General features: G+C 36.7%; 1 protein-coding gene across 13 annotated transcripts in view; it reads left to right on the top strand.

Annotated features, from left to right (window-relative positions):
• GAB1 (GRB2 associated binding protein 1) overlaps nt 1-27,139 on the top strand; it is a 126,032-nt gene that overhangs the window by 93,790 nt on the left and 5,103 nt on the right. For 7 of the 13 annotated variants that reach the window (XM_082726820.1, XM_082726818.1, XM_082726823.1 and 4 more), the window contains 7 exons: nt 439-1,040; nt 2,476-2,561; nt 2,749-3,052; nt 12,392-12,481; nt 14,202-14,295; nt 20,305-20,428; nt 25,440-25,562. In XM_082726820.1, the coding sequence (XP_082582946.1) occupies nt 439-1,040; nt 2,476-2,561; nt 2,749-3,052; nt 12,392-12,481; nt 14,202-14,295; nt 20,305-20,428; nt 25,440-25,562 (1,423 nt within the window). The remainder of the gene's footprint in view (nt 1-438; nt 1,041-2,475; nt 2,562-2,748; nt 3,053-12,391; nt 12,482-14,201; nt 14,296-20,304; nt 20,429-25,439; nt 25,563-27,139) is intronic. The other 6 variants (XM_082726822.1, XM_082726821.1, XM_082726815.1 and 3 more) reach the window with 1 other exon arrangement.

The raw sequence follows: 27,139 nt of genomic DNA, 5'->3' as shown, positions 1-27,139 counted from the left end.
GAGGTAGGCTGAATGATGAGCAATGGACCAACTTGATAAACTGTGTTGGCACGAGGGTTCTGCATGCTCTTCAGAGGAAATGCTTTACCTTGTGTCTGTGCCTTAATCATTTACGTTTCTCAGAGTTTTGTATCTTTCTAATTCCAGTGCCTCAGGGATCATGGTTTATATGTGGATTTAATAGGTGGAGTTGGGGATGTGGGCCGGTACAGGATAGGAATTAGGGAGAATGCTTTTGGTGTTCTTGTGGTGGTGGTTTTGTTGTCTGGTGTATAATCATAAAAAAGAAGAAATATTCATGCTTTCAATCGTATGGGTTGCCCAAAAAATCGAATGAAAAACGTGTATTTTGATTGTTAAGCTATTAATATATTTATTACAATGTAACCGTATGTATTCACCATGTTTTGTTTTCTATCATTAACAATTTTTATTTAGAACACACGCTGATTCTGCAAAATCCATCTCTTCTGAAACAGACTGCAATGATAACGTCCCTTCTCATAAAAATCCTGCTTCCTCCCAGAACAAACATGGAGTGAATGGCTTTTTTCAGCAGCAAATGATGTATGACTCTCCGCCGCCTCGTGCTGCATCTGTTTCTGTAGACTCCAGCCTTTATAACCTGCCCAGGAGTTACTCCCACGATGTTTTACCAAAGGTGTCTCCATCGAGTACCGAGGCAGATGGAGAACTCTATGTTTTTAATACCCCATCTGGGACATCAAGTGTAGAGACTCAAATGAGGCATGTATCTATTAGTTACGACATTCCTCCAACACCTGGTAATACTTATCAGATTCCACGAACATTTCCAGATGGAACTTTGGGACAGACGTCAAAGCTAGACACTATTCCAGATATTCCTCCACCTCGGCCACCGAAACCACATCCAGCTCATGACCGATCTCCTGTGGAAACGTGCAGTATCACACGCACAGCCTCAGATACTGACAATAGTTACTGTATCCCTACGGCAGGGATGCCACCATCACGTAGTAATACCATTTCCACTGTGGATTTGAACAAATTGCGAAAAGGTCAGCTCTAACTGGCTTCTACTGTGTTAGAGGTTAATGATAGAAAATCTGTTTATCTGAATATTTGTTCTTTGTAGCATAGTATGATTTAAATGATAGTCCTTTTTTTTTTTTCAGCTCTGAAGTTACCCACTCATGTAGTGAAGATATCAGAGTCTCTGTAGCTCGTTGGAAGGGTGTTGGTGCATGTAGCGTGTGCCTGTGTGCTTGTTCTGCTGGAAGGGAGAAAGATTTGGAGTTTTTCACCCCTGAAGAAGTATGGCCTTAGAAATACCTTCCTGCCTCAGGAAGTGTGTACCCCTCTTTCCTGCTTTCCATGTATCCTGGGTGGGTTGACTCTCTACTGGGGCAGAGGAGCAGGAAGTGGAGCAGCCACAAAGCCCCTCCGAGTCATCCCTTTCCTGTATTTGTGTGCCATTATGGCTGCTTCTGTGTCACATCTGCTGGGCTCCGTTTCCTTCCTTCCTCAGTTAGCAATTTATACATTGTGTCTAACAAGTAGACTCCTTTCCAGTCACGCCATTCTGCTTTTGTTTGGTTTTATTTATTTCTAAAGCTTGCAATCTTCTCTCCCCTTACCCTAGCCACTTCACTTAGTCCTATACCATCTCCTAGGGTCTGCCAAAAGTTACAGACCTTGAGAGGAGAAAAATTCAGTCTGGCGTACACTCTGAGGTTCTTAAAGTCCTGGAAATAGAAGGCCAGTGTTTAAGATGTGCATACCCTAAAAACTATATGCTAATGTTTTTGTATTTTGTTGGTAGAGTTACCCACCTGTCCTAAAGAAAATAAAGATTTAATGCATCACAAAGAGTACTAATAGGGAGACTTCACTTAGCCATTCAGTACCAATTTCTGATTCTCTTCATGAAGTGGCTCTGTAATCTGATTATAGGTTAGTGAGATAGAAGTTAGGCCCAAGGTGGTATAGAAGATGAGAAAAAAGAAGTATTTCTTTTCTCTGTCTTTTTTTTTTTTTTTTTAAGATTTTATTTATTTATTTGACAGAGAGACACACAGCGAGAGAGGGAACACAGGCAGGGAGAATAGGAGAGGGAGAAGCAGGTTTCCTGCAGAGCATGGAACCTGATGCAGGCTTGATCCCAGGACCCTGGGATCACGGCCGGAGCTGAAGGTAGACACTTATGACTGAGCCACCCAGGTGGCCCTTTTCTGTCTTTAAACAACCCAGCATCCTGGGCTTAGACATTCATTCATTGTTGTAATCAAATGTTGGTATTGGTTAGCATATTAGTGAGTGTCTGCATTTCCTAGTGATTTAAGGTACCCATTCGGGATATTATTCTGTGAGCATCTTTTTAAAAATCACTGTGTATGTGTGCAGACCTGCACACGTGTGTAAAGAAAGAGAACAGACCATTCTGAGAACTGGCAAAGATGGGAAGAAATGTTGATCATTTGTTTTCTATTTTAGATGCTAGTTCTCAAGACTGCTATGATATTCCACGAACATTTCCAAGTGACAGATCTAGTTCACTTGAAGGCTTCCATAACCACTTTGTAAGTATAACTGATCTTGGCATCATCAAGTGTATTTCGCTGTCAGGATCTTCACATTCAGTGCTCTAAAATTAAATGAGATCACTTCATGTGCTCTCAGATCGATATGAATATGTGTGACTTATAACTGTGTTTTCCTTTTTGATAATAGTTTCTGTTTATTAAAAGAAATGTATGTGTGTTTTAGAAAATCAAAAATATATTGACAGTGGGAAGCGTATCAAGTGAAGAACTAGATGAAAATTACGTCCCAATGAATCCCAATTCTCCTCCACGACAACATTCCAGCAGTTTTACGGAACCAATTCAGGAAGCAAATTATGTGCCAATGACTCCGGGAACATTTGATTTTTCTTCATTTGGAATGCAAGTTCCTCCTCCTGCTCATATGGGCTTCCGGTCCAGCCCAAAGACCCCTCCCCGAAGGCCAGTTCCTGTTGCAGACTGTGAACCACCCCCCGTGGATAGGAACCTCAAGCCTGACAGAAAAGGTAAGGAGGGCATGACATAGCAAATGGGTTGGGGGGGTGAGGGGTATGCCTGTTTAGATCTGCCAGCTTAGATCTGCACTTAACTGTCATAAAATCCCAAATGGATTTGGGACTAGAAGTTCCGAAGTAATTCATATTACCTTAGTTATCAACTTAAGTGTGGTATTGCTATTTGTAGATTAAGAATTATTATATGTTGATGCCCAGGTGAGGTTTCTGTCTCCTGTCTCTAGAGCAGAGGTTACAAACTAAAATACTCCCAAGGTTTGGCAAGCAACAGGAGAAAATGAGGAGAAACTGGAATTTACTTGCCCATTCTAAATGGAGTAACTAACTGCTCCTTGGCTGTAATCCTTTATTGACTTGGGAAAATAATATGGGCCCATATGGGCAAATCATCTGATGTATCAGGAGAAGCCAAAAATTTCATCTCTTATATGTATTATCTTTTGATTTTTGAGTGTGATCTGCTAGTTTAATTTAAAAATAACCAAAAAACACCTCAGACCAAACCAAACAACTTGTAGAGGCTGGATATGGTCTTTGGCTGCTGTTTTGTAACCTCTTCTCCAGAATATATAATATCAAATCAGACAGAGATTATTAGTGCATTTGACGTAATTCTTAAAGAACAATGAGGCTGTGTGTACAATCTTTCCAGTCTGTCTGTATAACAGCTTCTTAAAAATGATTCTGCTTTTGCTGGGGTATAAATGCTTCTAGTCTGTTCCTTCATACTGGCCTTCATAAGTAACATTAAATTCTAGGGTAGCATGGTTTGTTAAGAATTCAGTATAAAAGAAACTCCAAACTGGTAGAACGGAGTCGGGTTTTTATATTTTGGGTTTGAGTGGTTAAAACCCAGACAACTAGCTGTGTTGCAGCATGCTGTTAGTGTGATTTAATCTTGACAACCAAATAAGTTAGTATATTGGCTGTGTGATGAGTTGGCGCCATTTCTGGGGAATTCAGCACATTTGAAGTCTCCTGTGCTGTACATAGCTTTTTAAGGATATGTAATATCTGTGTAAATTTCTCATTAACCTGGGTTTTTAGATCGTTAGTATATTTTTAATTAAGTTCCAATTGTAGGGAACAGAGTCTGAGACTCATTCCGAGTATCTGAAGAAAAGGAGTTTTGTTTTGTTTTGCCTTTAAGTAAGTAAGTCTGGTTCTATGCTAAAATGAGAAAATTTACGGAGAACAGAAGCACTCTCAAGGGACCGTCACTTTGTCCTGTTGTCTGTCCTGTGGGAAGCCTTTACATCTGCTTTGTTCTGTCTCACATTCTGTCTTTCTTTTCGGTTTCCTGCCCTGTATCCTCTACTTGGTTTCTGCCTTCCAGGAGCTGTGTCTGACAGCACCCCATTGTGGCCTCACTTCTGCCTCCTGGCTCCTTTTTGCCTGTGTGCCCCTTCTGCACCTGCTGCCTCCATCATTGTTCGCTCACTGTAGAGTGCTCACAGCAAATTGGATTGCTCTTATTTGTCTTTTCACATGAGGCCATATGACAGATTGTAGGCCAGCCCACAGATTGGCTGCGCTGGTCAGCCACCCACTTTTGGTCTGACGGCTAGAAAGATAGCCACGCGTAACACCCACAGCCACCCAGACAGCCCAAACAGCGGGGCTGTAATCAGGGGTGGTTATCTTAGAAAGGGTATGAGCATCACAGGCTTTTTATTTGACAACTTTTCCTTTTGCTTCTCTTTGTCCACATCTGTCTTTAAATCTATTTAGGCATTATTAGTCATTTTCCTTGCATACAAAACGCAGAAGTATGTTTAGACATGCATAGATTTATAACTGAGTTCACAGGTTGCTGAAGGATTAAGGTCCAAGTCTTATGAACTCTCCACAATACTGAAATATTCATTTTTAATGCTAAACTGGTTCTTTACTTACTACTTAGTGTGTGTGAGCAGCAAATCTCTACTTTTTTTTTTAAGATTTTTTTTTTTTTTATTTTAAACAGCAAACAAGCATGTGAACACAAGTGGAGGGAGGGATAGAGGGAGAGAAACTTCAAGCAAATACCCCCTGTTGAGTGCGGAGCCCACCCAGGGCCGGTCTCATGACCCATTAGATCATGACACTTAACCAACTAAGCCACCCAGGTACCCCAGCAGATCTCTGCTTTTTAACCGCAAATGTGGAAGCCCTACGTAAATGTGGAGGTGATATTGTTAGAGTAAGCATGCAAGGCACTAAGTCCTACCTGCTGTGCTTCTCTGCCTGCCCCTTCCTTTCCTTGGGCTCCGCAGAACACAGTTCAAAAATTCCCAATATATTTCACAGTTAGTGATTACACATGGTAAACCTAATGAATACTCAGAAAACGTCCATATTTATATGTTAGAAAAGTTTTACGATCATAATGATATGTGTTTAGTGTTCTCTAGGTCTGATAGAGCTCATGTACCTCATATGATATATAACATTTTATGTATATATCATCATATGGCATGTATACTATGTATCATTTATGTTATATTTATGTGTAATTACACCTCCCTATATATAGTGAAAGTACTATATATTCTAGTACAGTAGCAATTAATTGCCCTAGGTTTCTAAACCAACCTAAAGTGACCTTACAGTAGAACAGAAGAAAGTAGGTTCTTGGTTACTTCTGGAGGTTGCATTCAGGCTTTTACAAAATTAAGTGAACTCTTGAGAGACAGTCCTGAACTCATTGGCCAGGTTGTGTATTTGGTATCTATGCTTAGACACAGAATGAACTGAGAAAGCACCTGGAATAAAATACATAGTTTTTTGCAAAATCAAGGAGAATAGGTTTAGCAAAACAGGGGAGGTTACTAAAATCATAATAATTTAAAAAAAAGTTTTGCTTTTCTTTTAGTTCTGTTCTGCTTTTTAAATAAATATAAGAGAAAACACGAGAGACTAACTTAGCAATCTTTGTCAACTCATTTTAGGAAGTTAGAACTATTCAAGAAGAACACATTGAAAACCCAAATTCAGATCTTGGAGCAGTTTATCTTTAAAAACTTAAATTGGAGGGGCACCTGGGTAGCTCAGTCGGTTAAGTATCCAGTTCTTGATTTGGCTCAAGTCATTATCTCAGGATCATGGGATCGAACCCCATGTCTGGTTCCACACTCAGCATGGTGTCTTGTTGGGATTCTCTCTCCCTCTCCTTCTGCTCCTCCATCAACATAAGCCTCCCCACCCAATGCTCTCCCTTGCTAAAATAAATAAATATATCTTTAAAATAAATAAATAAAAATAAAAACTTAAACTGTAAAACAAATGTCTTATTTGGTCATGTAATTCTTCACATGCATTGCATCAGATGAGTCTGTTTTACTTCTAGATTTTGTGACATCATATACATGACTCAATCTGTTCTACTATCTCTTAATTAGCTATACCTCACAATTAGCAAACCTGATTCTACCGAATACAGCTTGATTAGTTTCAGAGCCCAATATAACTAGTTCAATACCCAGTGTAACCAATTACTGTGATTGTCTTCTTTGAAAGAGTCTACAATAAATGAGTGACATTCTAGTCTTGTTTATTCCCCCAATTATAGATGTCAGCTGCTGTAGTTAGTAGTACAGATAAGTTTTTCAAATACTTTTGGGTAATTGAAGCTTCAGAAATGCATAGATGTTCTAAACACTTATGTTTAATGTATTTTCATGGACCTTTTTCCCCATCACCCAACTTGTGGTAGCTATATTTTCACCCCTACTATTTCTGTCACAATGGTATTTGTTACAAACCAAGTTTTGTGTAATAATAATAGAGGAGAAAAGCTTAATTTGCATATATTAAATATAGGAAAGCAGATAAGTCATTGTAAATGCAGGACAAATTATGTTTTGATTGCTTCAGCTGAAAGTTACATCTTAATTGAAGAGTAAGTTTATAAAGTTTCGGAAACTTCTATAAGATATCTGTAGTGGCTTCTCTTAAAGTAAGTCATTACCTGAATCTACCGTATTTAACTGCTGCACTTATCTAGACCCTCTACCCCCATCGAGTCTTCTAACATGATGTGGCAGCCATTTGAGCCTCAGACACAATCTTTATACTTTGTTTTGTTTAGCTTTGTCCAAGCCTGGCTTTTTGCAGTAACTCTGACCATTAGTTATTGTATCGTGACAAAGCAGTGAAAAGCAGTGTGAAAAAGCAGTACAGGTTTACTTCTGATGTTTTTGTACATTAGTTGGCTTAAAGTATCTTCGGGTATGATCTTTACTTTCAGTATAGGAAGCATCCAGAAGACCAGTCTAGATGAGCTTCCCTAGATGGGTCCTTTTGACGAAGTTGACCTATTTGCTCTAGATGTTTTTTTGAGAGATCTTCTGATGTTTTTGAATGTGATTAAAAATAAACATGGTTTTGTTCCTCTTTTTTATTTTTTTTTTAAGATTTTATTTATTTATTTGAGAGAGAGACAGTGAGAGAGAGCATGAGCAAGGAGAAGGTCAGAGGGAGAAGCAGACTCCCCATGAAGTTAGGAGCCCGATGCGGGACTCGACCCTGGGACTCCAGGATCATGACCTGAGCTGAAAGCAGTCGTCCAACCAACTGAGCCACCCAGGCGCCCCTGTTCCTCTTTTTTTAAAAATTAATATGCTTTTTTAAAACTACTTTTATACTCTAATAAGTGTTTGGGAGATGGATGAGTGACACTAGTAAATATAACTAGATTTTAATAAACAAGTATTAAGTATGAATCTCAAGTCAGATTTGTGGTTTGGTGTTGCAGTTTAAAGGAAATACAAAAGGAATACATTTTTGGGGTGCCTGTCTGGCTTAGTCAGAAGAGCATGTGACTCTTGATCTCAGGGTCTTGAGTTTGAGCCCCACATTGGGTGTAGAGATTACTTAAATAAATAAAAACTTCGAAAAAAAAGAATGGAGTGCATTTTTATAGCATAGCCTTTACATGCAGATTGTTTCTCCTAAATATTCTTTACCTTCTAATATATAAGTATCATTATTATGTTCTTCATACAGTCAGACCATTACAACAAGTGTAAAAGTTTTTCAATATTCTACCTGGATTAGTATTTGGAATTATCAGAGGATATTAATGTTGTGAATTATCTTTCTTCTTCCTTGATTTTTGAGATGCTCAATGGAAATAGTATAATCTGTAAAACTGTGGAAGAGTAAATAATTCAGGCTAAGTTAAACCTGTAGTAAAACAGAAAATAAACTTTCCACTTTGTGTTGAATTTATGTAAGCAGTACCTATGAAAATAATACTTGATAGTGTATGGACTTTGCAAAAAAGATTGCATCTGCTTATTTGAAACATGACCTCATGTGATTGCCTTGACCATATTTGGGATTATCAACTTTTGAAACCACATTCAGTTGCTCTCTTTTTTCCCACTTAAAGGACCAGCAAAAAAAATATGATATTGATCAGATTAAACACCACCAGCTTTAAGAGACCTGCAGTTCATCAACATAGATTTAAGTGCCTACCAGTTATAGGATCTATCCTTTGCTAGTCCTTGGTCTCCAAACACAGGAAGAAAAGGTGGCTTCCCTGAAGAAGCTCACTGTCTAGTGGAGGAGGTAGAAAAGTAAACACATTATCATAACTGGCGTGGAAGGAGCTGTGGTTGAGGTAAGCTTTTGGCACTGTTATCTAAGCTCCCCTGAGGAAAGTCTGAGAGAGTGAATGGCAATTACATGATGGTAGAGGAGGGGAAGATGGCAAAAGACCTTTTAGTCAGAATAAACAGCATACCCAGATCCTTTAAAAGAGGGCAGATGGGACTGGCTGGGCTGTGAGTGGGAGGGAGGGAATAAGATAGGGAGGGAGGAGGCGAGCAAAGTATGAATGGAGGAAGGAATGCCAAATGCCTTGCAGGTGCCTGATCCTGAGGGTGTTATAGTCCATGCTAATGAGTTTGGGCTTTATTCTGAGTACACCATTAAAGGGCTTTATGCAGGCAAGTAACATAATCAGGTTGGCCCCTCAAAGCTCATTCTAAAATTTAAGATTGGACAAGATGGGTAGGATAAAATTTAACTTGATAGGAAAAAAGACTATTCTCTTATGTAAAATGTTAAAAAAAAAAATCACATTTTTTTTTTCAGCATTTTCCTCAAAGAGTGCTTTGCTTGGTTTTCCAAATCCAGGGTTCTTAAAGCCTTTCTTGGTTTAGAAATGATCAAATAAGAAAAGGCATTACAGAGCCCCTTTCCTGGCTCTTATTTGGTCCCTCAGCTTGGGGATTTACAGTGATTTTAAAGGTTTGAAGGCATTTGGGGGACAGATGGCAGTTATTGAGCCATACAGTGTGAGCTCATCACTTTCAGGAAAACAAACCAGGTAAGTGAGGTACACATTAGAAGCAGGAAAGTTTTAAGAAAGGACTTCAGACTTGCAGATTTTTTCATTTTCTTAGGTAAATGAAAACAGACTATTATATTGTCATTATAAATACAAATTAAAGTTTATAAAATAAAGATGAGAGAGAAAGTAGAATTTAGAAGGACTTGTAAGGGATCTGCAGTGGCAACTGGTAATCGAGGAAACAGAGCAGGTCTGTGGTGAGTCAGAGGAGAAATTGCATTTTGAACATGGAGTGGGAGTGCCTGCAGAACAGCCATAGAGGATGGTTGTATAAATGTGTAGCGTAAGATTTCCAGAGGAAGATCGGAACCAGGATGAAGATCTGTCAACTTGTACTCCATGTTAGGGAGCAAGTCACATGAGCCAGAGATTAACCCCCCCACCACCAAGGGTTAAAGCATAGGGGGAGTTTCGCCCGTAGTCAGTGCTCTCTGCTAAATGACGTAATGTTTTTCTTCGTTCAAAGGTAGTCTAGCTAAAGCCAAGTTGTAATCTGCTCTGGATTTAAAAAATGAGGTTCAAATGAGTTACTCTGTTTACTCTCAGAATTTGAGAATCTGTGCATCCCCAGAGTTGGTTTATTTTTGCCTTTACTTTCTTATGCTTATTTCTTATTCTTTATTTGCACCCTTTTCTTGAACAGTTAGGAAAACATTCAAATATTTGCTGTCAGGTAATAGAGAGAAAGACAGGCCCAAGAAAGGCGTACTAACACCTGGGGCCTTTTTTCTACCTTTTTCTCGCACAAGTAATACCGAGTCATCATTTGGGTACAGCTTTCATTTCTATCTGGAACATCAGTGTCAAACTGAGTTTGGAGGGATATAAAGAAATAAAGCTGACAGAATGTCTGAGTGACTCAGTATGATTCAGTGCCACACTTCCAAATTTCAACTTTCATCCCAAAACCAACCTTGAGCCTTGCATGGAATGGAAAATAAATATAAATTTTATAATAACACTTTGAAAACCTCACTTGATACAGTATTTTTCTATTAGGAAAACCAAGGAGTACCCTCGGGAGTGCTTGACAAATGGAATTGGTTTAGAGAAAAGATGGTCCGTTCAGGGTCAGGTGGTAAAAGGATCTCTGTGGGGAGCTGTGGGACAAGGGAAGAATGGAATTAGATCACAGGCAGGTTGAATTAGCAGTCACAGGATCTTGAGTATTTAATCACCAACAAAGACGAAGATACCAGGTATGCAAAGCCGAGAATTGTGGAGGGTGACTGCTGGGGGAGAAGCACAGTGATAAATTGGAAGGAAGCCCAGAGTTAATGAACGTGGGTCTTTCAGAAAAGGAGGAGGGCAGAAGACACGTTGAGGGAATACCCGTGAACCAGAAGTCACCCAGAAAAGCAATTATTAAACTTCACGTCACTCACGGATCAACTACCTGTGGCATTCAAGTAGATGTAAGATCTCAAACTGAACTGAGCAGTTCAAAACTGACCTCTATACACTGGTTTTCTAGGATATTTGATTGTCCAAAAATCTAGAGAGATAAAACAGTGTGGACAGCACAGGAACATACCCAGCAGATGCGAGGCTAGGGGAGCCTTCATTTGGCCTCTATAATCAATGTTGTGACCCAAGCAAATTACTTAACCTTTTTTGTTCTTCAGGGGTATCTCATCCATAAAATGAAGAAGCTGGATTTGATCTGTAAAAGCCTTTTAGCTGTAAAATAAGTGTATTTTTCTGTAGCAACCCTTACCTTCTGCCTCTTACTCTTTTTGAAGGGAAGTACATTGTATTGGGGAGTTTATAAAAAGCTGACCTCCTCCGTTGTTTTTAGGAAAATGCCCTGCCAGCCGTGGGCCCTGGATAGGTATTCAGCATTAGGGGTAGGATTACAGCCCCAAATCTTATCACTCACATTTTAAACTAGACCTGCCTCATTTCTCAATAAACTCAATGTATTAATCGTCTAACTTAGAAAATTGGTTCATTAGAGAATTCTCACATTTTATAACCTAGAGATTCATATTTTAAGAAACTTTTACACCTTCGGTAGATAAGGTACTAGATATTAGCACTTACTCAGCAAATTCTAATCTTGCCATCTAATAGATGTCAACTCAGTTTTGTAAATGCCAAAAAAAGATGAAAATTTGGTGCCATTGAGAAAAGAGCAACTTAAAATACTGGTTTAAATGATATTGCTACTCTAGCCTCCAGGCTTCCTGTGGGAAAAAGAGAGGCCACTGTTGGATGTTAACCCTGTACTTTTCATAAGGCTTTTTTTCAGCAGCACTTCTTTGTGGCAGAGAATAAATGAAAAGAAAATGAAGACAACTGAATTTATGTTTTCAAATACTTACATTGAGGCTAGACAATCAGCAGTTCCAGAATTAAGACATCTAATCCTTGCAAAATGACATCACTGGTTAGCTACCAGTGTCCAGGGGAAACAAACAGTGGTCTTGGTTTTGATCTTGGATTAGCAAACATTGTAACGTCAACCTGCTTCTCTAGAAGGGCTTTTGGTCAGGAGGTCAAGGAGTAGTCAGATTAAGGTTTTTTAAATACCTCCATTAAATTAAGCAAGAAATATTACAGGGAAGTAGGCCTTGGTACTTTCTTAACAGACTTCAAAGAAAAGATGTACTTTGAGGTATGACTGAGGTATTTTATCATTTTTTGTTTGATCCAGTTTTCTAAGGCATGTTAGAAGAATAACTAACATGGCACGTCTTTCCTCCCTTCCTCCAAATGAAGATAACCACTAACCAGTCTGGTTACCCCACTAAAACTTTGCCATCCTTTATAACACTTGGCTTGTCACACTGTTGCATGAAACTTCTTCCTTTCCATTGTACTGAGCATGAATGATATGTAGCAAGATTGAAATATTCTCCACAAACAAACTTTTGTATATGCTTTTGAGATGTAACATTTCTGCTCAGGGCTCTGTTGCTTTTTTACAGAATCCATTTTCCAATTAAAAAATAACATATTAAGAGAGTCTTCTTTTTACCAATTAGGTCAAAGTCCTAAAATTTTAAGACCCAAACCCCATGGTTTAGAGCGAACTGATTCACAAACCATAGGTGACTTTGCTACAAGGAGAAAGGGTATGTACATTAGCACCGCATGCTGGATGGGGCATTGGGAATTTATTTTGTGGTGGTTTTTTTCTTTAAAAAGTTAAGGAGAAGAGCCTTAAGTCTGACTGCTGTTGTGAATAAAGCTTCCTAGCACGTTATTTCTAAAGTGAATGCTTCTCATAATGTGTGTCTTCCCCCATTGTGTCTTTTCATAGACACAGTCTACTTGTTATGCCATTAACAGCAGCATGTTAAATTTGATAATATTTAGTCTTGTCCTTTTGCATTATTCTTTTAACCTTTTGGACATCAATACATTGTTTGCTTTAAGCTTGTGATCTACTTGTGAGTTCCAAATGCTTCCTTTATTTATATGTAACGTGCTACGTATTCTGTCCTGAGACAAAATACAGAATCACTTCCCATGGATTAATTATTTATGCCACTACTTAGAATTTGACAGGTAAATTGCCAGTAGCCTTTGGGTTTCAAAAAAAAGTGAAACATAAGAGTTAAAGAATTACATTCACTAAGCACAGTATTCTGTGCATGTCTATTTTAAGTGTATAGGTGAGCAAAATTTAAACTCAGACTTAATCTAGTCTTCAGAAAAATCACATTGAGTTTTTTGTTTGAATAGACTAAAATACTCATAAGCCCAGTGAATCTACATAGTCCTTTTAAATGACCACCTATTTTAAAGTTTGATGGTAGTTGTAACATAGTTGATTAAAAGTACGAGGTGAGTAAAAGTATGTCCATATATGGATAAAAACTAGAAGAAGAAAACCTAGAAAAGTGAAATTTTTTTCTTTGGAGTGGCAGGATGAAAGGTAAAGTATTTACCTAACATGTTTAAATAGTCTCCCAAAATATAATTCATATTAACATATAGTTTTAGTTCTTTAGTTCATTTAGTTAATTTCTGAAGAATGTTGTATTCTTTAAGGGCTGAGAGCTCTGTGGTATTTACTAGCATGGTAATTATCTGTTGTAATAATGAGGTAAATAAGCAAAGACCACTTTATAAATTAAGCCAATAAGAATATTAGTGTTTATTATTATTTAATTTGGTAAAGAATATTGTTGGTTAAATAAGCTAAAAATTCAAGGTAATTTTTAATAATGGTCTCTCAGAGCTGAGTTTGAGTCTCAAAATATTATTATTGCTTTCTTTTATTTGTTTTCAGACTGGGCTTGAATTAGTTTAAAAGAATTGGTCACTTCTTTTTTCAGTTTTTGATTTTAGCAGAGTTTGGTATTTAATACCTTCAATACATCATTTTATATATATAGTTGTATAACTGATGCTTCAGTGTTGGAGAATAGAAATGTTTTTACATAAAAGATGAAAGCTTCATACTTGGGGATCAAAATACTTTTTAAAAAAAAAGGAAATAAAGAAATATGAAACGTATACATCAAGTAACTAAAGGAATATGGTCACATTACCCTTTCTTCTCATTTAGTTTACTTTCATAAAATATTAAATTAACAAGCAACATGTTGTAATAGAGCTTTAGACTTTGAGTCAACAACCATGAAACATTATTAAATTTAGCTTTTGTCGCTAATTATTTAGCTGTGTCACCTTGGGCAAATCATGCAACATCAGCTCATTTCATGTGTGAAACCAGCTGGTCTTAGGTGTACTCTGGCTATACCATATAAGTAGAGAGAGTGAGGATCTTGTTTTGTTTTCCAAATTTCTGTGTACTGAAGCCTCTTTTTCTCTCTTTCATTTCAGTCAAGCCAGCACCTTTAGAAATAAAACCTTTGCCGGAATGGGAAGAGCTACAAGCCCCAGTTAGATCTCCCATCACTAGGAGTTTTGCTCGAGAGTAAGTGTGTGTTTAAAATATGTACTTTGATTGGTCATTATAATGGAAAATAACTGGCACAGTGGTTCCCAAAATATGGTCTGGAAAGCCTGCCTTTTTGGGGTTCTGTGAAGTCAAATTCTTATTAAGATGCCACGATGTCTTTTGCCTTTTCCACTCTTTTTCTCTCATGAGTATGTGCCGAAGTTTTCCGAAGGCTACATAGTGTTTAGTCATATCTCTGGGACAGATAATAAATAGAAAATATTTGTATACTTTTGTGGTATTTTTTTGTTTGTTTTTATGTATAAATCTTTTTTTAAATTCAGTTAATTAACATATAATATCTTACTAGTTTCAGAGGTAGAGGTCAGTGATTCATCAGTCTTACATGTTACCCAGTGCTCATTCATCACATCCTTCCTTAATGTCCATCACCCAGTTACCCCATCCCCCCACCTCCCTTCCCTTCAGCAACCTTCAGTTTGTTACCTGTGATTAAGAATTTCTTATGGTTTGTCTCCCTCTCCAGTTTCATCTTGTATGATTTTTTCTTCTTTTCCCCATGATCCTCTGTAAATTCCACATATGAGTGAGATCATATGATAATTCTGTCTCTCATTGACTTATTTAGCTTAGTTTGAGTTCTATCCACATTTTTGCAAATGGCAAGATTTCTTTTTTTTTTTTTTTTTTTTTTTTGATGGTGGAGTACTATTCCATTGTATATACATATATACCACATCTTCTTTATCCATTCATCTGTTGATGGACATCTAGCCTCTTTCCATAGTTTGGCTATTATGGACTTGTGGACAGTGCTGCTATAAACATTCCAGGTGCACTTGCCCCTTCAGATCACTGCATTTGTACATTTGGGGTAAATACCCAGTAGTGCAGTTGCTGGGTCATAGGATAGGTCTATTTTCAAATTTTGGGGGATCCTCCATACTGTTTTCCAGACTGGCTGCACCAGCTTGCATTCCCACCAGCAGTGTAGGAGGGTCTGCCTTTCTCTACATCCTCTCCAACATCTGTCATTTCCTGACTTGTTAATTTTAGCCATTCTGACTGGTGTGAGGTGATATCTCATTAAGGTTTTGATTTGTATTTCCCTGATGCCGAGTGATGTGGAGCACTTTTTCATGTTGTTGGCCATTTGGGTGTCTTTTTTGCAGAAATATCTGTTCATGTCTTCTGCCCATTTCTTGATTGGATGATTTGTTCTTTGGGTGTTGAATTTGATAAGTTCTTTATAGATTTTGGGTACTAGCCCTTTATCTAATAAGACATTTGCAAATATCTTCTCCCATTCTGTCAGTTGTCTTTGTGGGTTTTTTTTTTCCTGTTTCCTTTGTTGTGCAAAAGCTTTTTGTCTTGATGAAGTCCCAGTAGTTCATTTTTGCCTTTGAAGATATGTCTAGCAAGAACTTGCTATGTCTGAGGACGAAGAGGTTGCTGCCAGTGTTCTCTAAGATTTTGATGGATTCCTGTCTCACATTTAGGTCTTTCATCCATTTTGAGTCTATCTTTGTGTATATGGTGGTATAAAGTGGTCAAGTTCTGCATGTGGCTGTCCAAAGTTTGGAACACCATTTGTTGAAGAGACTGCCTTTTTTTCCACTGGACAATCTTTCCTCCTTTGTCGAAGATTAGTTGACCAAGAATCTCTGAGGGTCCATATCTGGGCTCTCCATTCTGTTGCATTGATCTATGTGTCTGTTTTTGTGCCAGTATCATACTCTCTTGATGATTACAGCTTTGTAATAGAGCTTGAATTCCGAGAGTATGATGCTACCAGCTTTGGTTTTCTTTTTCAACATTCCTTTGGCTATTCAGGGTCTTTTCTGGTTCCTTACAAATGTTAGGGTTATTTGTTCAGTTCTGTGAAAAAAGTTGATGGTATTTTGAAGGGGGTTACAATGAATTTCTCTAGGTAGCATAGACATTTTAACAATATTTGTTCTTCCAGTTCACGACTTGGAATGTTTTTCCATTGCTTTGTGTTGTCCTCAATTTCTTTCATGAGTGGTCTGTAGTTTTCAGAGTACAGATCTTTGCTTCTTTGTTTAGGTTCATTCCTAGGTATCTTATGGGTTTTGGTGCAATTGTAAATGGGATCAGCTCCTTAATTTCTCTTTCTTCTGTCTCATTGTTAGTGTATAGAAATGCAACCGATTTCTGTGCATTGATTTTATTTCCTGCCACTTTGCTGAATTCTTTTATGAGTTCTAGCAATTTTGGGGTAGAGTCTTTTGGGTTTTCCACATAGAGTATCATATCATCTGCAAAGAGTGAGAGTTTGACTTCCTTGCCAATTTGGATGCCTTTTATTTCTTGTTGTTGTGTGCTTGCTGGGGTTAGAACTTCTAATACTATGTTGAACAACAGTGGTGAGAGTGGACATCCCTAGCATGTACCTGACCTTAGGGGGAAAGCTCTTAGTTTTTCCCCATGGAGAATGATATTCGCTGTGAGTTTTCGTAGATAGCTTTTATGATATTGAGGTGTGTACCTTCTATCCCTACACTGTGGAGAGTTTTGATCAAGAAAAAATGCTGTACTTTGTCAGATGCTTTTTCTGCATCTGTTGAATCATATGGTTCTTGTCCCTTCTTTTATTAATGTAGTGTATCACAGTGATTTATTTCTGAATGTTGAACCACGATTGCGTCCCAGGAATAAATTCCACTTGGTCGTAGTGAATAATCCTTTTAATGTACTGTTAGACCTATTGGCTAGTATTTTGGTGATAATTTTTGCATCCATGTTCTTCCGTAATATTGGTCTGTAATTCTTCTTTTTGGTGGGGTCTTTGTCTGGTTTGGGGATCAAGGTAATGCTGGCCTCATAAAAAGAGTTTGGGAGCTTTCCTTCCATTACTATTTTTTTGAAACAACTTTATAGTAAGTATTAATTCTTCTTTTGGTGTTTGGTAGAATTCCCCTGGGAAGCCATCTGGCCCTTGGCTCTTGTTTGTTGGGAGATTTTTTATTATTCAGTTTCCTTGCTGGTTACCAGTCTGTTGGGTTTTCTATTTCTTCCTGGCTCAGTTTTGGTAGTTTATACATCTCGAGGAGTACATCCATTGCCTGATTTGTTGGCATATAATTGGTCATAATGTGTTCTTATAATTGTTTCTATTTCTTCAGTGTAATCTCTCCTCTTTCACTCATGATTTTGTTTATTTGGGTCCTTTCTCTTTTCTTTCTCGTAAGTCTGGCCCAGGGTTTATCAATCTTATTAATTCTTTCAAAGAACCAACTCCTAATTTCATTGATTTGTTCTACTGTTCTTTGGTTTCTATTTCATTGATTTCTGCACTGATCTTTATGATTTCTCTTCCCCTGCTGGGTTTATGCTTTCTTTGTGGTTCTTTCTTCAGCTCCTTAGGTGTAAGGTTAGGTTGTGTATTTGAGACCTTTCTTGTTTCTTGAGAAAGGCTTGTATTGCTATATACTTTCCTCTTAGCACCACCTTTTCTGTGTCCCAGAGATTTTGAACAGTTGTGCTTTCATTTTCATTTGTTTCCATGCATTTTTTAAATTCTTCTTTAATTCCCTGGTTGACTCATTTATTCTTTAATAGGATGCTCTTTAGCCTCCATGAATTTGAGTTCTTTCCAACTTTCCTCTTGTGATTGAGTTCTAGTTTCAAAGCATTGTGGTCTGAAAATATGCAGGGAATGATCCCAATCTTTTGGTACTGATTGAAACCTGATTTTTGACCCAGGATATGATCTATTCTGGAGAATGTTCCATGTGCACTAGAGAAGAATGTGTGTTCTGTTGCTTTGGGATGGAATGTTGTGAATATATCTGTGATATCGATCTGTCCATTTCAGTGAGTAGGGAGTTAAAGTCCCCAATATTATTGTATAATTGTATTATTGTGTAATTGTATAATTATCAACCTGTTTCTTTAATTTGTTATTAATTGGTTTATATAATTGACTGCTCCCAGGTTAGGGGCATACATATTTATAATTTTTAGATATTCTTGTTGGATAGACCCTTTAATTATGATATAGTGCCTTTCCTCATCTTTTATTACAGTTTTTGGTTTAAAATCAAATTTATCTGATACAAGGATTGCTACTCCATTTTTCTTTGGATGTCCATTAGCATGATAAATGGTTTTCAGCCCCTTCACTTTCAATCTGGGGGTGTCTTCAGGTCTAAAATGAGTCTTTACAGATAGCATATCCACAGTTCTTGCTTTTTTATCTAGTTTGATACCCTGTGTCTTTTGATTGGGGACATTTAGCCTATTTACCTGCAGGGTAGCTATTGAAAGATATGAATTTAGTGCCACTCTATTGCTTGTAAAGTGACTGTTTCTGTATATTGTCTCTGTTGCTTTCTGGTGTATGTTACCTTTAGGTTTTCTCTTTGCTTAGAGGATCCCTTTCAGTATTTCCTGTAGGGTTGGTTTGGTGTTTGCAAATTCTTTTAGTTTTTGTTTGTCCTGGAAGCTTTTTATCTCTCTTTCTGTTTTCAATGACAGCCTGGCTGGTTGTAGTATTCTTGGCGGCATATTTTTCTTGTTTAGTGCCTGGAATGTATCATTCCAAGTCCTTTCTGGCCTTCTAGGTGTCTTTGGATAGGTCTGCTGCCAATCTAATGTTCTGCCCTTTTAGGTTATAGACCTCTTGTCCCAAGTCACTTTCAGCATTTTCTCTTTGTCACTGAGATTTCCAAGTCTCACTATTATATGTTGAGGTGTTGACCTATTTTTATTGATTTTGAGAAGGGTTCTCTGTGCCTCCTGGATTTTGATGCCTGTTTTCGTCACAAATTAGGGAAGTTCTCCGCTATAATTTGCTCCAGTCTATCTTCTGCCCCTCTCTCTCTTTCTTCTTCGTCTGGGATCCCAATTATTCTAATATTGTTTGGTCTTATGATATCACTTATATCTCAAATTCTCCCCTTGTGTTCCAGTAGTTGTTTCTTCCTCTTTTTCTCAGCTTCTTTGTTCTCCATCATTTGACCTTCTATATCACTAATTCTCTCTTCTGTCTCACGTATCCTAGCAATTAGACCCTCTGTTTTTTTATTGCATCTCATTAATAGCCTTTTTGATTTCAGCTTGGTCAGATTTTAGTTCTTTTATTTCTCCAGAAAGGGATTTTCTAGTGTCATCTATGTTTTTATTCAATCCCAGCTAGTATCTTTATAATCATTATTCTGAACTGTAGTTCTAACATCTTAACTTATGTCTGTCCTAATTAGGTTTCTGGCCATAAGTTCTGCCTCTTGTTCTCTTTTTTGAGTTGAGTTTTTCCGTCTTGTCATTCTTGCAGAAAGTGGTTGCTTTTCTATTTGTAGAGTTGCAGCTATTCTTTTCTTACCTCTCCAGTTGAGTTCTCAGTTGTTCAGAATTATTTGATAGCTATTTAGCTAAATTCCTGGGACCAGACAAAATTAAGGTCTCCAACTCCTCTGCCATCTTGGACTATTACTCTTGTGTTTTTAAAAAATTTATATTATTTGTAATATGGTAAATAGGTGTAACCCAAATAAACAGTGTTCTTTGGGGTTCTCAATAATTCTTAAGGGTGTAAATGGTTCACAAGACTAGAAATTTCTGAGACCCACTGATCTGGAAAATATGGCAGTTTCTCGTGGGGGTTATTTAATCAAGATTTTTTAAAATATGTATAGGGAAATGAATGAATATGTGAAGTTACAGACCTGCATTAAATATGTGTTAGTGTTTTATGTGTTCATATAGCTAAGTTCTTTTTAACTAGGAACTCTTCAATATTTCTTTTCGTATCTGTGACTTTCTACTTATCCCCAAATCACTGACAGTACTTTTTTTGTTCTTCACAAGGAACTTGATGCCTGAAGATATACTATGTGCATTTGAATGTATGCAATAAATTTCATTAAAATAAATGTGTATTATAAATGATTGTAAACTTCCGTGATATTTCTGAAAGAATGTAAACTGTCACTCATTTTTATTTTGGAAGCGATTTTAGAAATTGTCCAGGTTTAGGTTTCTAACAGTGGTTTCTGTAATTAGCTCCTCTAGGTTTCCCTTGTCTCCCCGACCGGACTCAGTGCACAGCACAACTTCAAGCAGTGACTCCCACGACAGTGAAGAGAATTATGTTCCCATGAACCCAAACCTGTCCAGCGAGGACTCAGTATGTAAAGTCTTTATAAGCAGCCATTCCAGGTCCTGCAGGCCAGGACCTTTCTTCCCATCTCTACATCTTACCCTTACATCCTTCTTTATATATTTAACAAAGGATAGAAGACAACTTTTTAAAGTGCTTCTTAAATAATAAATGCTTCTTAAATAATAAGCTTTTTAAATAATAATATGATAAAGTTTAAAACCAATAAAGTGTCAGTGTGTAATATCAGCATCTATAAAGTAGATTAGAATGAGTTAAAAATCATAAAATTTTATAGTTATATTTATTTTAAGATATATTTAATTTTTGAAACTATTCAAAAAAATATAGTGGAGTATTGCACAATGCAGTTCTCTAGGCCCACTGTACCCTTAGAATGAAATGATCTTATATAAGAGGTCTTTGACAATCTTTCAGTAATATACCCTTAGGAGTGACTTAAAGATTACAGACCTGATTTGTTTCAGATTGGCTTTACAAACCTGATTTGTTTCAGAATGGCTGTATTACCATAAGGCACAAGAATTTTATAACTGTAGCAAGCTTGTGTTCCGTCGAAATTTTAAGTTGCCAGAAAATACTTCAGATATTTAAGAATAAAATCTGATTTTAATGTTTAAAAATATTTTACTTTTATTTTCCCTCAAATCAGATTCAGTGCTTGCTCTGTTACTTGTATTTTAGTAGATGAGTATATCAGTTAGGATTAGATTCACCGCTGAGTAACAAAAAATAATCAGTTATGATTAGATTCACCTCTTAGTAACAAAAAGTAAACAAATAACAGTGATTTAAAATAGATGTTTATTTCTCCTCATGTAAGAGGCCAGAGAGAGTCAAGCCATGGTTGTTGTGGCAGAGCCCTGTTCTACAGAGTCCTTGGGGACTCTGACCCCTTCCAGCTCTCCCATCCACCATTTTCTAGGTATGGCTCACAAGCTCATAGAACAAGGTCGTCCTGCACCAGCAGTTCACATTCTAAGCTTCAGGATAGAGCACAGTCTATCTGCTTATAAAGAAGGTTCCCAGAAACTGCTGTACACACTATGTGGCCGCATAAATACGAAGGGGGCTGGGGAAACATCCTTTCTTCTGAGGGACAGTGGGCCTGGCTAAAAACCCATTCACATGAGAGAAGGAAAGGCAGCCGCTAGGGCACAACCAGGTAGTATCTGCCAAGGTAAGCAAACATGTCATATCAAAATTAGGAATGGGTAACATTTTAGTGGCTTTATTTTCTTTAGAGTGATACTCTAGAGGTTCAAATAGAAAAGTCCATTTCTAGCAACAAATTTGTTTTACATCTTTAATGTACTTTAGGCAAAAACAGGTTCCTTATAAAAATGAAATGATTTGAAAAGCTTGATGTGGTGCTTAAATTAATTAACTTTGAAATATCAAATGTATATGATGTTCAAAATGAATAAGATAATTTAAAATATTTACAACAGTCCTGGATTAGAATACAAACTAGCTATATCAATAATCCTTTCTTTGATTTTTAAGGCAGTTTTTACTAATTGGTTTCTGCTTTTGCATTTATAATTTTTTAATTTGATAAGTGGGGTTTTACTTTTATTAACTAATTTTTTTCTCATCATAGTAAAAAGACTGGTAAAAGTCTACATAAATCCTCAGTGTGGTATCAGAGTACATACTGTCATCAATTTTTATCTTTACCTGGTTGAATGGATTTTTTTAAATTACAAAAGCAATTGTTTTCTGAGATACTAAAAGAGTTTCCTTTTGCCCAAAATAGTAAATTACCATAAAAATCTTAGAAAGGACATGTAATAGGCAAGTTTGGAAATGTGATTTGTCATGACTTAGTGTTAGGTGAAAGGAAAACATGAGAAAGAAAAGCATTACATTCAGAAAGTCAAAGAAAATAAAATTATTCTTTTATAACTTGTGCATTAAGCCAGAAAGATACTTTTGCCTGCCAGCCAATGATTTTCTAAAGTACTTAGGTCCTAAGTGTTAGAAATAAGCAAAAATATTCCTGGTGAAAACACACACACACACACACACACACACACACACACGCCCCTCGCCCTACACAATAGAAAAGCCAACCACCATTTTCATATACTCCTGCTGCCAGCTGTAAGAGTTCATCATAGTCCAGACAATTCTTCCTTAGAAAAGAATGTGATATAGTTACAACAATGTTTTCCATACCTCTTGGGAGTTAGTGCATTAATGGAATACCATAGAAATTCACAAGATCTCATTATGCTAGGACAGATGAAGTCAGTAAAAAATTGTCTTGGAGAAGTTGAGACAGGATCAGATCAAATCAGATCAGATCAAATCTGTCTTATGCCTACAATGAAGATTAAATTCGGTACATTGAAGATTCAAAGCATGATACATTTCCATACTGGTGATCATAGAGCAGGTGGTGTTTAATGAAACCATGATGCTGCCTATTAATTTATACAGAGTTCCAAAGTCAGGCATTCATGAAGTGAACCCTTAATATGACACTTGAAATTTGTGTGACTGTACATCACTACTAAAGATATAAATATTGTTATATAACAATAACAAAAATATGTTCAACAATTTTCCATACTTTAAAAAGAACTTTAGAAAACCAAAGCACTACTGTTTTTTGTTTTTTTTTAATTCACAGAACATTATGATCATTCCTAGAATCTTAGGGTTTTTCTAAACTGTTTTGGGAAAACAGTGGGTTAAGGACTAGAAAGCAGAGACAGGCTGTTTTTGGTTGAGATTAGAACAAGAGTAAATGGACTACCTTGCAGGGAACCAAATTTTAATAATACTTAAAGATGAACAAATTTCCAATTCTAATAATAACTAGACAGAAAACAGTTTAACTAGCAATTCTGAGAAATTCTCTTTAGGAACAATTTGTTGAGTTTAAAGGTGTACATCATATAAGCTCATAGGCTCCTTTGATAGTCTTTCCATACTATGAACAACTGTAGGTATTTCCAGTTAGGGGAATTCCGGGTATGGGTTCTTTCATGAGTCACATTTGAATACAAAATTTTACACACACACACTTCTGCTTGATTTTTTATGTGAGAATGAAATATGGAGTCATTCAGAAAAAAAAATCAGTTTTTTTATGAATTAGGAAAAAAAAGGGAGAGGGATTTAATACCTATAATTGAGCAGCAAAACTTGCTTACACGTTTTTGTGCCTTGCATGTTACTGTCAATATTTTTTTAATGCTTTATCAGTAGTAGTTCATAGATTTGGTCAGAAGATCTATTCCTACAAATAGAGTCCTCACATTCAGTCCTGTAGCTGCTCCTACATAAGTATACTGTGTACAGTATGTAATATACACAGTAGACTGCACAGTATTGGGTCTGTGAGTACATGCAGTTCAGACCACATCCTGCTCACCAGGCCATGGACCCTGGCACAGATCTCTGTAGACCTGCAGACAGGAGTACCTTCTCTAATTCACAAAAATGTTTCACACTGGCTATTAGCACCCCTGCTTCAAAAGAGGAAATGAATTCAGTGTTTTTCTAGCAATTTCCTTAGCCTGAACCACAGTTTACTTTGTTTAACTTGAGCTAGAAGAAAAGGAGTAGCAATATAAAAGGATCAAGAGGGGGCACCTGGGTAGCTTGGTCAAGCATCCAACTCTGATTTCAATTTCAGCTCAGGTGATGAACTCAGAGTCCTGAGATCAAGCCCTGTCTGGGGCTGTGGGCTGGATATGGAGCCTGGTTAAGATTCTCTCTTTCCCTCTCTCCACCCAACCCCTGCTGGTATGTGTGCTCTCTTTAAAAAAAAAAAAAAAAGAAGAAGAAGAACAAAACCAGATTTATGGAGTTTCCAAATTGCTTTGTTTACTATAACAAGTATAACTTTTAAATATATTACATCATTATGGTTTTCTTCAGAATTATGAGATAATATGTGAATATTCATATGTACATGATAGAAGACGCAAGGATGGAAGCTACTAATGTCCTGACTACAAGGTGTCCAGAATATTTCTAGGTGAGGTTGGAAGCAGCAAGGCAGGGAAACAAGGCATTTGTTGGCACACATTTGGAACTATTGTAATTAGCGTAGAGGGTATATGAAGGGCATAAATTCATGTCATCCTTTCCTTCCTGTTCAACCTTCAAGTTCCTAACAGCTTGTTTCTTTTGCATTTTGCTGTCTCAGGCTTTTTCATTTTTATCATTTATTGGTGTCCTCTATCTTCTTTTTCCTTTATCTTTTTTTAGAGAGTAGCTCTTCAATTGTACAATTCCTATTAAGACAGAAGAAATAAGGCTAAAGAGAAGACAAAAGAAATGAAGTGGTGAAAATTCCAGATGGTTAAAACAAAACAGACTTTGCCAGTGCAATAATCGTTTATAGCCTTTAGGTTTTTTTTTAGAATAATATACATATTCTAAACTAATTTCAGTGTGAGAGCTTTTTTTTTTTTAAAGATTTATCAATTTATTTATTTGAGAGAGAGAGCACGCAGGTAAGCAGGAGGAGGGACAGAGGGAGAGGGAGACTCCAGCAGACTCCCTGCTGAGCACAGAGCCGATTGCATGACCCTGACATCATGACCTGAGCTGAAACCAAGAGTCAGTCACTCAACTTACTGAGCCACCCAAGTGCCCCAAAATGAAAGCTTTTCAATAAAATATAGGACTTTTTAAAGACTTTAATTAGAAAGCAAGGAGTGAAAGGATCTGGTAGCTTAAACATGTAATTGAGTAAAGATACCATTTTAATAATGTTCAGGTGGCACTCTCACAACTAATTGTAGCTTGATGTTTCAGTCTTAGTTTGAACAGTTTGACTTTTTAAACTACGTTTAACTTGCTCTAAGCTAAGTTATAACTAATTTTATTAATATTACTTATTTTCCTCGGTTATTTAACTTTCTAAGCAGACATTGTTTTAAACCATATCCTCTTGAAATAAATATTTTGGCTTTAGTAGATGACGATGAACAAGATAAGCAGTATGTCTCATGGATGTCCAACAGTTGATCTGTTGTTGTATTACCATTTTCAGAATCTTTTTGGCAGTAATAGTCTTGACGGAAGAAGCAGTCCTATGGTCAAGCCCAAAGGAGACAAACAAGTGGAATACCTAGATCTAGATTTAGATTCTGGGAAATCCACACCACCACGTAAGGTAAGTGAAATCTCATTCTATAAAAACAATTAGCTCACCTTTTTTAAACCCACAGAATCATGTTTCCTTTGAGGAAATTTTATTAGTATGTTTAATTTAAACTTAATAAAGTCTATTACTTAATATTGTTTCATGAATCACAATTAACAAAGTTATGGAGATAAGTTGCTTTTTTTCCTTTTTAATGTTATAGAAATGATATACTTCTATTTTAGTGGTTACTTTTGAAGTGCTTGCTTAGCTAAATCTGAAGTTATTCATTATCTTCATACTCTTTCCATTGTTAGCTCACCTTACTCCCCTTCTGACATATGTGCTATTTTTGACCAAAGTTTTGCTTTTTTCCATTTCTTAAATCCACAAATTACACAATACTAGTAGTAGTAGTAATAGTAGTATTCTTATAATATAGACAGTGTTTACTTACATTTTCCTCATACTTGCAAACTTCTCTTTCCTACCATTTCTTCTTGTATTTTAGCCCTTCCTCCCATATTCATTTTTTCTTTCTTTTTTTCTGTTTTTCTTGAGAGAGGTGGACTGGGGAGGGGTGGGGAGGACATGTGAGGAGAAGGAAAGAGAATCTTAAGCAGGCTTCACACCCAGCACAGAGCCCAACTCAGAGCTCGATCTCACAACCCTGAGATCATGACCGGAGCTGAAATCAAGAGTTGGATGCTTAACCCCGGTTAATCATTTTTTCTTCCTCCTGAAATACCTTTTAGAACTTCCTCTTGGGGGGAGGAGGGAGAGGCCTGTTAGTGTTAGATTCTTGCAATTATTGTGTGAGTGAAAAAGTCTATATTTTGTCCTTGTTCTTGAAAAAGTTTTTTTGAGTTCACAGTTCTTGATTAGCAATAAATTTCTCTCAACACATAGAAGATACTGTTCACTATCATCTGGTTTCCATTGTTCCTGTTGAAAAATATGCTGTCAATCTAATTATAGTTCCTTTATAGATAATTTGTCTTTTTTTGTCTGGCTGATGTTAAGATCTTTTCTGTATCTTTAGTATTCTACAGATTTACTACAATGTACCTAGACATAGATTCCTTTTTATTTATCACGCTTGATGGAAGTTGTACTGTTTTTATGTCCGGGTTTGTATTAATCAATGCTGGAAAAGTCCTAGTCATTATCTCTTTTTTTTTCCAGTAATTACTTCTTTAAATCCAGCTTTTCAGCTATTCCTCTTATCCTCTCATTTGAGGTTTCTTATTACAGATTAGTTACAACTTACTCTATTTTCCATACATCTTCACCTTTTCATATTTTCTTTCTATTCATCTCTTTGTGCTACTCTGGATAATTTTATTTTGATCTGTCACCAAGTTCACTATCACAATTATCATGTTTAACCCATTGTTTAATTTTTAATTTCAGTTATTTTATTTTTATTTCTAAAATGAAATTTTGCTTGTTTTGTAAAAATATACCTAGCTGTTTTGAATAGTTTCTTACTCCTTTTATTTAGTTTTCTTGATTCCTTTAAAGATTTTGTGCATATATATTTTATACTGTTTATTGTCATTTCAGTCCTTGGAGGTCTAAATCTGTGTTCATTCTTTCTGCTCACT

The sequence above is a fragment of the Mustela nivalis genome (genome assembly GCF_964662115.1).
Source record: "Mustela nivalis genome assembly, chromosome: 4".
Lineage (NCBI taxonomy): Eukaryota > Metazoa > Chordata > Mammalia > Carnivora > Mustelidae > Mustela > Mustela nivalis.
The sequence above is the reverse complement of the archived record's forward strand: the minus strand, read 5'-3'. Positions and strand labels throughout refer to the sequence as shown.